General features: G+C 38.7%; 2 protein-coding genes across 4 annotated transcripts in view; both read left to right on the plus strand.

Annotated features, from left to right (window-relative positions):
• The window catches only part of LOC133522697 (uncharacterized), a 59752-nt gene extending 49370 nt beyond the window's left edge, over positions 1-10382 (plus strand). For both annotated transcript variants that reach the window (XM_061858112.1, XM_061858113.1), the window contains 4 exons: positions 2969-3085; positions 8124-8362; positions 8994-9215; positions 9611-10382. In XM_061858112.1, coding sequence (XP_061714096.1) covers positions 2969-3085; positions 8124-8362; positions 8994-9215; positions 9611-9782 — 750 coding nt within the window. In that variant the 3' untranslated portion in view covers positions 9783-10382. The remainder of the gene's footprint in view (positions 1-2968; positions 3086-8123; positions 8363-8993; positions 9216-9610) is intronic.
• On the plus strand, positions 5776-7624 carry LOC133522689 (uncharacterized). 2 transcript variants are annotated; one of them, XM_061858101.1, is made up of 4 exons: positions 5776-6500; positions 6745-6937; positions 7019-7076; positions 7300-7624. In XM_061858101.1, the coding sequence occupies exons 1-4, from the start codon at positions 6285-6287 to the stop codon at positions 7322-7324; spliced, it is 492 nt and encodes a 163-aa protein (XP_061714085.1). In that variant the 5' UTR covers positions 5776-6284; the 3' UTR covers positions 7325-7624. The 2 variants fall into 2 exon arrangements, with proteins under 2 accessions (XP_061714085.1, XP_061714086.1); XM_061858102.1 differs by having other exon boundaries at positions 6781-6937.
• Positions 10383-12172: the final 1790 nt, after the last annotated feature.

Here is a 12172-nt window from a genome sequence, read left to right on the forward strand (position 1 = left end):
CTTTACACAGGCTAGTAATCAATAAATACTATGGTCGGCGCAGCCGAAAATCACTTATGACAGTTAGGAATTGACCCGTATGTATACACTATTGGCGTTATTCATAAACGCGTTACTGGCCTGAATTAGCTACGAATCGTTTGTCTTTATCTGTCATTTTGTCTTATGTATTTATAAGAAAAGGATAAAACATTTTCGCGATTTCAGGGTTCAAATACATAGTGTATATACGACGTTAAGTTTCTCAGCTAAATGATAGGTCTCCTTCATATATGTACGGATAAATAACTGTCAAATATATGATCTTAGACAGATTCCACTAAGTATAGAACTTATTTGCCTTCCTTTTATTATTACAAGCTTTTTACAAGCTTTTATTTACTTTCACCTGACCGTTGTCTGTTTGTAATCAAATCTTGAAAGTTAAAAGTTAAATTTGATCCACTTCTCGGTTTCCGATTGAGCTGAAAATTTGCATACATATGTCAGTCGGGTGACAATGCAATATTATGGTACCATCGAGTTGATCTGATGATGGAGACAAGATGGAACTCTGTGATAAAACAACGCAACCTAATTGTGTTTGGGGTTTTTAGAATTTGCTCGATAAGTATTAGTTGCCTGTGGAAAGAAACGTGCAGTCAGCGATTAAAGCTTGTACCAAAAATGAAATTTTTGCCAAAAACTTATTGTATCTAATATTTAGCTAGCAAACTAATATTACGCATTGAAACAAAATCATTTACCAAATCCTTTATTGCATTTTAGTACAAAATATCACAAATTCACATTATCTTATCACAAATTTACAATATCGCAAAATATCACTTAATTCGTTGAGGTAGTTTTTACCAACCGGCGTTGGCGTAATTGGCACCGTAAGCGTCGATTTTATAGGCGCCCTGATTGTAAACAGGATTACCGTAGGCGCCTGTGCTATAGGCACCAGCGCCATAGGCACCAGCGCCGTAGGCACCTGCACCATAGGCACCAGCCCCATAAGCGCCGTTACCATGGCCGGCACCATAAGCGCCATTGGCGCCATGGGCATTCACGGTGGGAGGATGAGTGACACTGACCTGGTACTCTGACACCACAGCGCCGTTGCGACCAAGGTTGCCGGGGCCAAGAGCTGAGTTACTACCGGCGTAGCCAAGACCAGCGCCATAGCCAGCTCCATGGCCTAGCCCAGCGCTATAGCCAAGACCGTTGCTGTAGCCCAATCCGTTGTCATATCCAAGACCATTTCCGTAGCCCAGACCAGCTCCATGGGCTAAACCAGCGCCATAGCCAAGTCCGTTGCGATACCCAAGTCCGTTGCTGTAGCCAAGGCCTGCTCCATGGCCAAGTCCGTTGCCATGTCCAAGTCCGTTGCTGTAGCCAAGGCCTGCTCCATGGCCAAGTCCAGTGCCATAACCCAGTCCGCCAAGACTAGCTCCATAGCCAAGACCCGCGTTGTATCCGTTTATGCCATGGGCATTCGCGGTGGGAGGATGAGAGATGCTGTACTTGTATTCTGATAATAGGCCGTTGCCACCCAGGTTATTTGCGCCGAGAGCGCTGCCACCGGCGTAGCCAAGTCCTGCCAAGCCAGTGCCAGAAAGGCCAAGTGCAGCGTTACCACTGGCACGGGCAAAGCGGAATAGACAGGCGATGAGGGCGACCTATAATTAACAAAGAATCCATTACTCACTATTGAAATCCTATTTCAAAATAAATAAATAAATATTATAGGACATTATTACACAAATTGACTAAGTCCCACAATAAGCTCAATAAGGCTTGTGTTGAGGGTACTTAGACAACGATATATATATAATATATAAATATTTATAAATACTTAAATACATAGAAAACACCCATGACTCAGGAACAAATATCCATGCTTATCACACGAATAAATACCCTTACCAGGATTTGAACCCGGGACCATCAGCTTCGTAGGCAGGGTCACTACCCACTAGGCCAAACCGGTCGTCAAAATGTAAAAAAATATTGTATTATCTTTCTATCTATGTAAACAAAAACGTAAGCAAATATTTGTTCTTTATTACTGAATATAGATATTTATTATTATTTTTTATTTTTTTTCTCTTTATAGATAGGAGTGAAAAAAGCACAGCACTAGTGATTAATTAAGATAATAGATTAGGGCTTGTTTTAAACTGACGTTTTGTGTTAAATTAGTGAAATGGCCAGTTTTTTTATTTAAGTAAACATTTTAGGGCTTTATCCTGTAAGAAATTCTCAAATAGTTTTTACCTTAGAGTACATATTGTTGTTTCTTCGGATGAGATACGAATGATTTCGGAGTATTGTTACAGTCTTTTTATATGCAGAATACAAAGACGAATGCTCCAGTGTTAGTCAAGATACTATCCTAAATCTTAACGATCCGTGACGAAATTTTTTGCACCTACCGAGTTCAGATAGAGTTATCAGCCTGCCGAATATCATTAGATGTCTAATTATGAACTATTTCGTAATAAACATGTTATGATATCATCTCAAACACTCTTGCCCTTGAATTTTATAATTAAAAATTGGAGTTCTATTTAATTAACGGTTTGTAAAAGAAATATAACTTTACACGTGTACGGCATTGTTTCGAAGTTTTTGTATAATGAGATAGTAATTTCAAGCCGTTGCACATTAGTATTTCAGACGTCGAGAAGTCTGAACGTAGTTTTGATAATGCAACTTTTATATATTGTTTTAAGTGCGGTAGATAAAGAGTTAAGTTACTATAAACCTACAGACTGTACAATCTTATTTTATTTTATTATACTATTAATGTTATTTTACCCAGTTTAAATTTATTACATATAAAAAACAAGCTATTTATATAATGGGCTGTTTATATTATGTTACTTTGAAGAACTACAAAATAGCAATTGCAAAAAAAAACCAGTTTCTTTTTTACTTTTAATAGGTTCCTGGAAGTAATAAGTGTGTTTTCTGTCCACAGTTTCATCAGACGATTCAAACATATCTAAACAACAAGGTGTGGGACTTCCATTTTTATGTTGCGAAGAATTGGCCTGAGGACCCGATTTGCCTGCATTTCCCCGGATGTACTGGATCGGTAATACTTATTTACTCCTGATTTCCAAGTGTTTGGTTTTTAAATTTGAGACCTATGATTCCATAAAAGTTAAAATGAAATTTGGAATATCACTGTCACTAAACTTTATAAAACAAATTCCCCTGCCGTATGTTCGCTATAGACTCAAAAACTATTGAACGAATTTTTATAGGGTTTTCAATGGGTTTTATACCAATTAGAGCGATACTTGAGGAAGGTTTGGGTGTATGATTTGTTTACCCGTGCGAAGCCGGAGTGAGCCGCTACTATACAATATAATAGTTAGCCTACATAGTTAGAACCTCACAAGGAATAGGGTTAGAATCTCTTGTCGCAAATATTTTCCTTCTTGCCTTTGTATTGTGACCATGTGCAATGTTGTTGCCCATTCAATTGACAAATGGTCCGTCTGGTAGAGGCTAGGCTTAGTTTAGCAGTCTCCTTTATGTCGTCCCAGTCAACTGGGTTTAGTCCTTTACCGCGATGTCTGTATAATTGAGAATAACTTGTTTCTCCTAATAAAATAACTCGTAGCATCAGCGACATTACCATTGTTCTTAAAATAGACAATTGATTACAATGTCAAAGTCTCTTTATCTACCTTCATCATATTCGAACATATCACAAAGATGTAAGAAAACACATGTATCGTTTTAATATGACTTAATGGCCATTCACTGAGTTTCGGTAAATTAAATAAGGCCAACATTTTTATCCTGAATAAATTTATAAAATCCGGAAAAGTGCGAGTCGGACTCGCCCACCGAGGGTTCCGTACTTTTTAGTATTTGTTGTTATAGCGGCAACAGAAGTACATCATCTTGTTGAAAATGTCAACTATCTAACTATCAGTTCATGAGATACAGCCTGATGACAGACGGACAGACAGACAGACGGATGGACAGTGTAGTCTTAGTAATAGGGTCCTGTTTTACCCTTTGGGTACGGAACCCTAAAAAGCATATTTAGAGGCAGCCATGCATATTAATTAAGACTGATAAAATAGCGGATTATAATATTTCTCCTCCCAAAACTTCAGAGTTTACAAGCTTAACGTTCCGGTGCGAAGAACTTCATTGTAACAGCGCAAATGACCCACAAGCAGGCTTGAAGAAAATTTGAACGATAAGGATCAAGTAAAAGTTGCCGTATTTTATGCTATAGAAAGTTCCTGTTCAGTCTTGTTTTAACACTTTCAATGCCCGGCTGTTCATTTCCTATAGAAAATTAACGAGGAACTTAACAAATACTTACCCTTTACACAGTTCTTAATAACAAATCGTTGTGATAACAGCAAATCATCGGTAATTTAGCAGTTGACATGCCCCATATTTTTGCCACAACATGCGCTTTCAGCACCTTTGGTAGCGGCATTACGCAATCGTTCAGGTATGGGTTCGCCTCCCACTTATGGAAATACCCAAAGATAAGGTCTTTTCTGTTCTTTTTTAATAAATTCCTTATCTGTATAAAATGGTTCTCCGTTTTATAATAATAACTTTGATTTGAAGTCTGTATTTTAAATAATAAACATTCTGTGGACAGTAATTAAAAGCTTGTGTGTATACGTTGTTTTAGTAACATCTAACCATACTCTGAGGAGTCTGAGGAGTTAATATGTAGGGTGAACAACAAATCTACCATTTACCACTAAAAAAAACTATCATCTCGTACATTTCGGCGAATTATATGTCAATGTTTTCTATGGAACAGTTTTTATTTGCGATTTCGGATTTGGTCCCATAGAAAAATGTTATTGAGTATGACCTTGACCTACAAAGTCACCCCTCAGAGTATGGTTACAAAAACACTGTAACAATTTATAATTACCACAGCACAAGTTAATCCGTTAAAAATGAGATTCGCTAGATGTAATCCGTGGAAACCCTCGACTTGTCGCGCCTTTTCAAGCGCGAGTTTCCCGACAAGGGTTTTCTCGACGAGTGTTGGCTTTGCGAGGAATACTTACCTTTTCAAGCTCGCACTTTGATTTTGTCTCTCGTGTGCTGGTTTTATGTTCGTTATACAGAAATTTAATTAGGTTAATCGGCTTGTTGGTGGATAGAATTCGGATCGGATTATTTTACAGGTGTTGCGTTAATATAGGAGTCAATGTATAATATTATTATTTCTAGTTAGCTAATTATTCGTAATTATGGATAAGGACTACCGTCACTGCCATTATTCTAGGCCATTAAGTATAAATTACGTCATAACGAATCTTTGTCTTGGAACAAAGAAGTACTATAAGTTCTCTTTCTTCGCTTTTAACTCTTGCATTTGTACACATACTCCGCTTACAGAAGGTCGGTAGAGCAGGAGTGAAGCATTGACATTGAATGGGGCCAGTACTGCGGTGTCCCGCAAAAGAATCGAGCCAGTTGTGCAGTCTAACGCCACATCGCGATTGGTTGATGAGTTCGCATCACGCGCGCAACTAGTTGCGTTAGACTGCACGATTGGCTCTAATTCGTGAGTGACACCACTGAACTAGCACCATTCTTTGTGCCCGTAAGGCCCTTCCTTATATATATGTCAATGGAGTGAAGCTCTTTCCTTTCTGACCGTATGTGAGCGACGTACGCATACAAATACGAAAGTTCTTGCCCTATAACGGTTTTCGCCACATTGACGTTATTCGATTTGCTTAACTATATCATACTATTTTATAGGTACTTATTGTACCTTAGGGGGCGTCCATAAATTACGTGAGATGATTAAAGGGGGGAGGGGGTCGAGTCAAATCTCATCTAATCTCACGTTGGGGAGAGGGGGGGTCTCAACAAATATCACGCAATTTATTCTCTGATTGAAACAAAAAAAAAATTATACTATTTTGGTCCATTTAATCCAAATTGTATGTACATGCTTAAAATTTAATCTTAAGCGCCATCGTAATACGATTACGATTATTCACTAATTCGTTCGAAAGAAAATAATTTCATTCATACTTCGACGTTATACATCTACTGAATGTCAAACCACCATATTTATTTTATTCCCAATAGCTCAATTTAGTCTGAATTTACGGTACAGTGTAGCCTGTTCTTTGTTTTCGCGCCACTGTCAGCCGAACTTGCGACTCGATGAACGAGAGCGTACGAGCTGAGTGGCAGCGACACACTGACAGGTTCTAACCTTCTTTGTTTATTCTTGTAATTGTTTTACTCGACTCAGTGCATGCTCTTACTATTTTAAAATGAGTTATCAAGATTTTTATAACGCATACGTCAAAAGATACGTCTATAAGACAAAGAAGTCCTGCCAGGACGATGTGATAAAATTATGGAATACCGCGAAGCAAAAATTCCCGAAGAAAGAAGAGTTAACACATCACATTCAACATGAGATTGAACGGCTTCTCAGAGAAGCCACTGAGAGAAAAGTTCGGTCTACTTTAGCATTCCTTCCAAAGGTAGGTTAAATATATATTTTTTTTTTAATATTTTTTTTATTTAAACTTTATTGTTACAATTAATAGCATAAAAAAAACTGACACAGTGAAATTCTTGATAAACTATTCTAAAATCATAAATACCAAATATTAGCGCGGTTATTTCCTTTACTGTTTTCAAAAAATTCAATATTTCTTAATTTTTCGTTAATCTATCTTTTTATTTTATTAGATTCATTTCTTTATTCTGATGCTTTCATTTCAGACTAACACTAAGATTTTCAACAATTCTTTGATTCAGGCTGGGACAAGCACTGAGAGTGTTCCAAACGTGGAATGTACAGGTCAGGTTCAGATCAACGATCATAATATTCAGCACGCGGAATCTGCGGTTCAGGATGAGATTAATGACCAGCAGTCAGGAGATCAAGATTTGGACGTTGGCGCTCAACCGGCAGGTTAATATCCGTTTTTCTTTCTATATGTGACGTTTTCTTTATTTAGTCCTATTCTAAATAGAAGTTTTCTGCATTTCACAGGTGCTTCGAAACGGAAAAATCAACCTCTTGTGATCAGCGATGATGAGGATGAAGCTATCAGGGATCGGAACCGGTTTTTTTTGCAAAAACATCGAAATAACCATATATTTCGGTTTATTTTATACTCTAAATGTAGGACTCAGTTGTGTTTTCAGATAACGACTTCGTATTATTAGATTGCCTAATTAGAAATGAAGTAATTAACAAAGAACGAAAAAATACCGTTTTCGTTCCCATACAAAAAATACCGGTTTCCGATCCCTGGAAGCTATGTCGAACTGGTCGAACACTACACCATCCAACTGAAAATCATATGGACATGTTAGTTCCAATAATCTCTCTTGAGACCGCGCATAATTCTCCATGGACTGAATTAGAGTAGATATTCTTTTTTTTTAAATCACAATAGTCATGATTTAAGTATTCTATTGTTAAATTTTTATTACATTTATAACTCTCAGCAATGACAGCAATATTGATTATTAGTCTTAACTAGTCGTAAATAAAAGCACGAACCAAATTGTTTTTTTCTTTTTACAATAAACAATCCAACGCGTTTACGTAATAAACCCACATTCAGAAAAATCTCACGTGAGATTGGGGGTCGGGGGAGGGGGTTGAATAAAATCTCACGACATCTCATTAAGGGGGGAGGGAGGGTCAGAAAATTGAAAAAAACACCTCACGTACCTAATTTATGGACGCCCCCTTACTACATACGAGTACGAGTATATAACAATACATATTAGTGCCTACTTTGCGAAATTTCGAGTCTTGTTGGTGTGGAGCGAAATGTCGTGAGTAAAAAGACACCTTGTGTGTAAAGTACCAAAAATACGTACACGACCTTATTGCATATATATTTAGGTAATGTATACATATTTATGACACTTTGTCCGTATCGACATTTTTTAAAATGTAGGTATGTTAAATATCTATCACAAAAAAACTTAACAGTTATTGGGCATTGCCGTATTTTTGTGTTTTATACTGATACAAGTCTCATACTATCACACTTTAAGCAATGGCTATAACAGGGTGAAAACACAATACTTACCCATATTCACTGACTTTAAAAATTTAACTTTACCTTTTTGACTTTCAGCCAAACATCGCCAACGATATATTTGAAAGCGTGACCGTGTTCTGCCCCTCTGAGCGCGCGGAGCTGGTCGACCTCCTCACGTCAGAAGACATCCTCCTGGACCTGACGCAGCCGCTATACCTGAACTTTACGCACGAGGCCATCGTGAACCGCTTCGAGCGTGTGTACGAGGCCCATGACAAGATTACTGGAGATGTTTATGCGTGCGTCACGCCGCCGCCGGATAATGCTGCTGATGAGTAAGTGTTCTGAGGAGTTTTTTGTTTAAGCTAGAAAAAAATTCGAAGTCATGTATCTGCGGGGTATTTCATAGATAAAATTGATGCAAAAGGCTAACTTTTAGTGACCGATTTACGTTAATTACGCATGAATGAATATCGGCTCATAAAGTGTGCTGACTGCTGCGTGCTCAATATGCATTTCGTGTGTACTAAAACGCAAAACCAGTGACCAGTTAATGCTAAACTGGAATTAAACACCGCAGGTCTGAATAGCGTTGGAGCACACATTGTCATCTACTTATAATTTAGAATGCATTTAATTCATGGTATATTTAAGCTGAAGTGGGACTGGGCGGGACACGTATGCCAGATGACTTAGGGGCTAAATCAACCACCAATTGGGTCCCACAAAATCGTACCCGAGGTCGCGGCAAACCTCGACGGCGTTGGCGAGATGACCTTGACGTCTTCGACAGGAACTGGTGGGAGACAGGTCAAGACCGGGATACGTGGAAAGGGCAGAAGGAGGCCTTTGCCCAGCAGTAGGACACTCTAAGCTCATATAAATAAATAAAAATATTTAAGGGAATACGAGACCCTCATTATCAAGAATATCAGCGAATTATATACCCTAAAATTATTTTTCCAGGCTCCCACCGGACGTGGAGCTACTCCGCCTGCAGCCCGAAGACATGAAGGCGGTGTACGACCTGTACCCGGCCAGCGACATCGAGTGTCGCGAGGTGTTCGAGAAGTTGGTCGCAGAGCTGCCGGCCTACGGCATCTTTGTTGAGGGCCAGTTGGCAGCATGGATGGTGCAGTCCTACTATGGCGCTATGTTTTCAATGCAGACTCGTCCGGAATTCCGCAGGTATTGTATATTTTATTCTGTGAAGTAATTCATTGAAGACTTCGATAGATTGGGAAGATGGCGGTAGAGTTCCCGTCTTAGGTACGGCATATTCGAAGAGGGCCAACTGGCAGCGTGCAGCCGTGTATGGTGCAGTAGTACTATGGCGCTATGTTATCGAAGCAGACTCGTTTGGAGTTCCGCAGAGGTAATGTCTTAATACAAAAAATAGTTTCGTAAGAAAAAATCACTACGAATCCCAAAATCACACATACATTTAACAGAATTACATGTACCAGCTCCTAAGGTCAACAGAAAAAAAAACGAATTGAGGAAATTATTGTAATATGAGATTGCAGTCAAGCAACAGTTTCGTTATAATAAGTTAATAACAATGGAATATATTTGTTTTCCAGGAAAGGGTACGGAATATACCTAGCGCGGCGCCTGACCCGCGAGGTGGCGGCGCGCGGCTACCAGCCCTTCGTGGTGATCCGGCCGGAGAACGACGCGTCGCGGAACCTGTACCTGAAGCTCGGCTTCGAGAAGCGCTTCCGGACCGTGCGCGCCGTGCTCCGCCCCCGTTAGCCTGATAAACGTTAATCACTAGCAGATTTTATTTTTTTAACAATTTTGAAATCAAATTTAGCTTGCGATCATTGATCGCTTAGAGAATTTTAGTAGTAGCTTTAAGATTGAACAGCTAGCGCTCTCGGCTTTGGATCTCTTGGGCAGTCTTTAAGCGTTTCAACGTTACCGACGCAGTGCGAGGATGACCTTCCTGAAGAATTAACGGGCATTTCATTAAATTGCGTCCAAATCTGGCCAACATGCCGCAAACCTTCTTACGATAAAGCTCGCTAACTGCTTCCGTAGATTTCGTAGTGCTACCTGCAGATGTGCTGTGGATGCACGTTTAGCCTTTATTGTCCAGATCCTGAAGAAAATAATAGTAATGAAACCTTTGAAACGCTCAAAGATTGACTCTGGCCTTTCGAATCATGCTTGGCCGCGTGCAATCAACGAATGGCCCACTTTTCCCAGCGTAGACACTTTAGCTTCGGCCAAAGACGAGAGCCGTAGCTGAAACTGCGATTGGCGCCATATAGTTACCTGATCGCACTATGATTCATTCTAACCTGTCTTGAATTGTAGTAGAGCCAAAATTATCTGAAATTATGAATATTATTAAGATATTATGAATTAACTGCAGATATAGCAGGTTACAGGGCAACACTAACGGGGGGATGGGAGAATATTAACTTATGAGCGCTGGTGAGGCTTCTAAACCGAAAGTCATGAGTTCGATCTCGAAACCTCGGGAGGTTGATCTTAATAAGGCCTAGTTTCCCTAAAGGCAACGGCACATCACAAAATTCATGTGCCATTGAAATGTTTCCATTATTGCGAAATTTCCACTAGGAAAAATGCCGAAAACTTCTCATATTTTTGGATAGGAATCGTAATCTTTCATTTCTAAAATTTCTTTTGTTTCCTTCCGCAATTCGCAGTGTTCGAAAGCGCTGAAATTAGGACAAGATATGGTCTGTGCCCAGCAGTGGGACGTATAATTATAGGCTAAATTATTATTATTATTATATTATGGTCATAAAAAGGCAGAGATGGCAGCTAACGAGATGCAACGACTATCCGTTGGAAATTCTACCTGTTTTACTATTCAGATGATTTTGGCCCTATCTTGAGCAGTGGACTCGGGAAGTTCAAGTGACTTGGTTACCACTAGGCAAACGCTTCATAGCCACTCGTTGACAGGCGGAACTATTCTATCTCATGGTAATTGGGACCCGTTATGATCTGTGTGATAGAACGTTAAGTTAATGGACATGAGAAAGAACCGTTGCCGTGACAGCACCCCAGCACAATTCATTTAAAATGATTGAAAATATCATAGCACCGTAACATGACATTAATCATAAAAAAGTTCCGAATCTAACGAAGATAAGATCAGGCATGAGTTATCTTTTAAGTTTAATTTATATGATGGTCGGGTTATGTAGATACAGTATTAAGATGGCTTCTCAATGGTCAATGAGTGAGCGGTGCCTTCTCTATACCAAATAATCTACTCCCAAATTCAGAAACGATCTTAATACTCATAGAGTAAGTAGATATGAATTGAATTGATAAATGATCTCAAAGGTGGTTTGAACGGAATGCTTTTGCGTTATATGTAATTTGATCTAACAATAGTTTGATCACCCTTAGACAGGATGTCCGTACAAGTAGCTCTTTCCCAAATGAAATCATTGTTGGTTATGAGAAAACATTTAAAATTTGATACGAAACGTAGATAGGTACCTAGTATTTTAATACAGGAATGTACAACTATTTCGACCTATGTATTGGTAAAGTTTGCTATTTATATTATAGTAGGGTAGGTTACTGGATGCCGCACTAGTGCCAACATGACATTATTTATACCATAATATTAGCGAAAAACCTTACGGTCCGTATGGATAGTATGTGGCCTGTAATCTATGAATACTTGAAACTCCAGAGATGTTAAGGCAAGTGATTGATCCTGAGGATTTTTGTTGGCAGATTAGGGACAAATGCAAATCCCTCATTGCTATAGTAGTTAACTATAGGAATGTGAGTTGATATAAAATTGGTAATGTTGGCACTATTTGACGTATATATTAGAACTTAGTGACAGTACCTGCCCTATAAGTAGGCTGGAAGGGCCGGGTATGTGAATAATCATCGATTTATAATTTTTATAACGGCTGTCGTGTGATACTATTTAAATTAATTTATTAAGCCTATGTTAATTATTTTTATTAGAATGGACCTTATTATTAAAGATTACGGTCTTCCTATACACTTATACCAACATTTATTGACAAGGCTTTGAGGTAGGGAATCGATATTTAATTTACTTTAATACAATACATATATTAATGTATGTGAATGGTCGAACATATTTCCGAACTATCAAGAATTTTCTGTCTCTATTT

Source organism: Cydia pomonella, chromosome 11, assembly GCF_033807575.1.
Source record: "Cydia pomonella isolate Wapato2018A chromosome 11, ilCydPomo1, whole genome shotgun sequence".
Classification (NCBI taxonomy): Eukaryota; Metazoa; Arthropoda; class Insecta; order Lepidoptera; family Tortricidae; genus Cydia; species Cydia pomonella.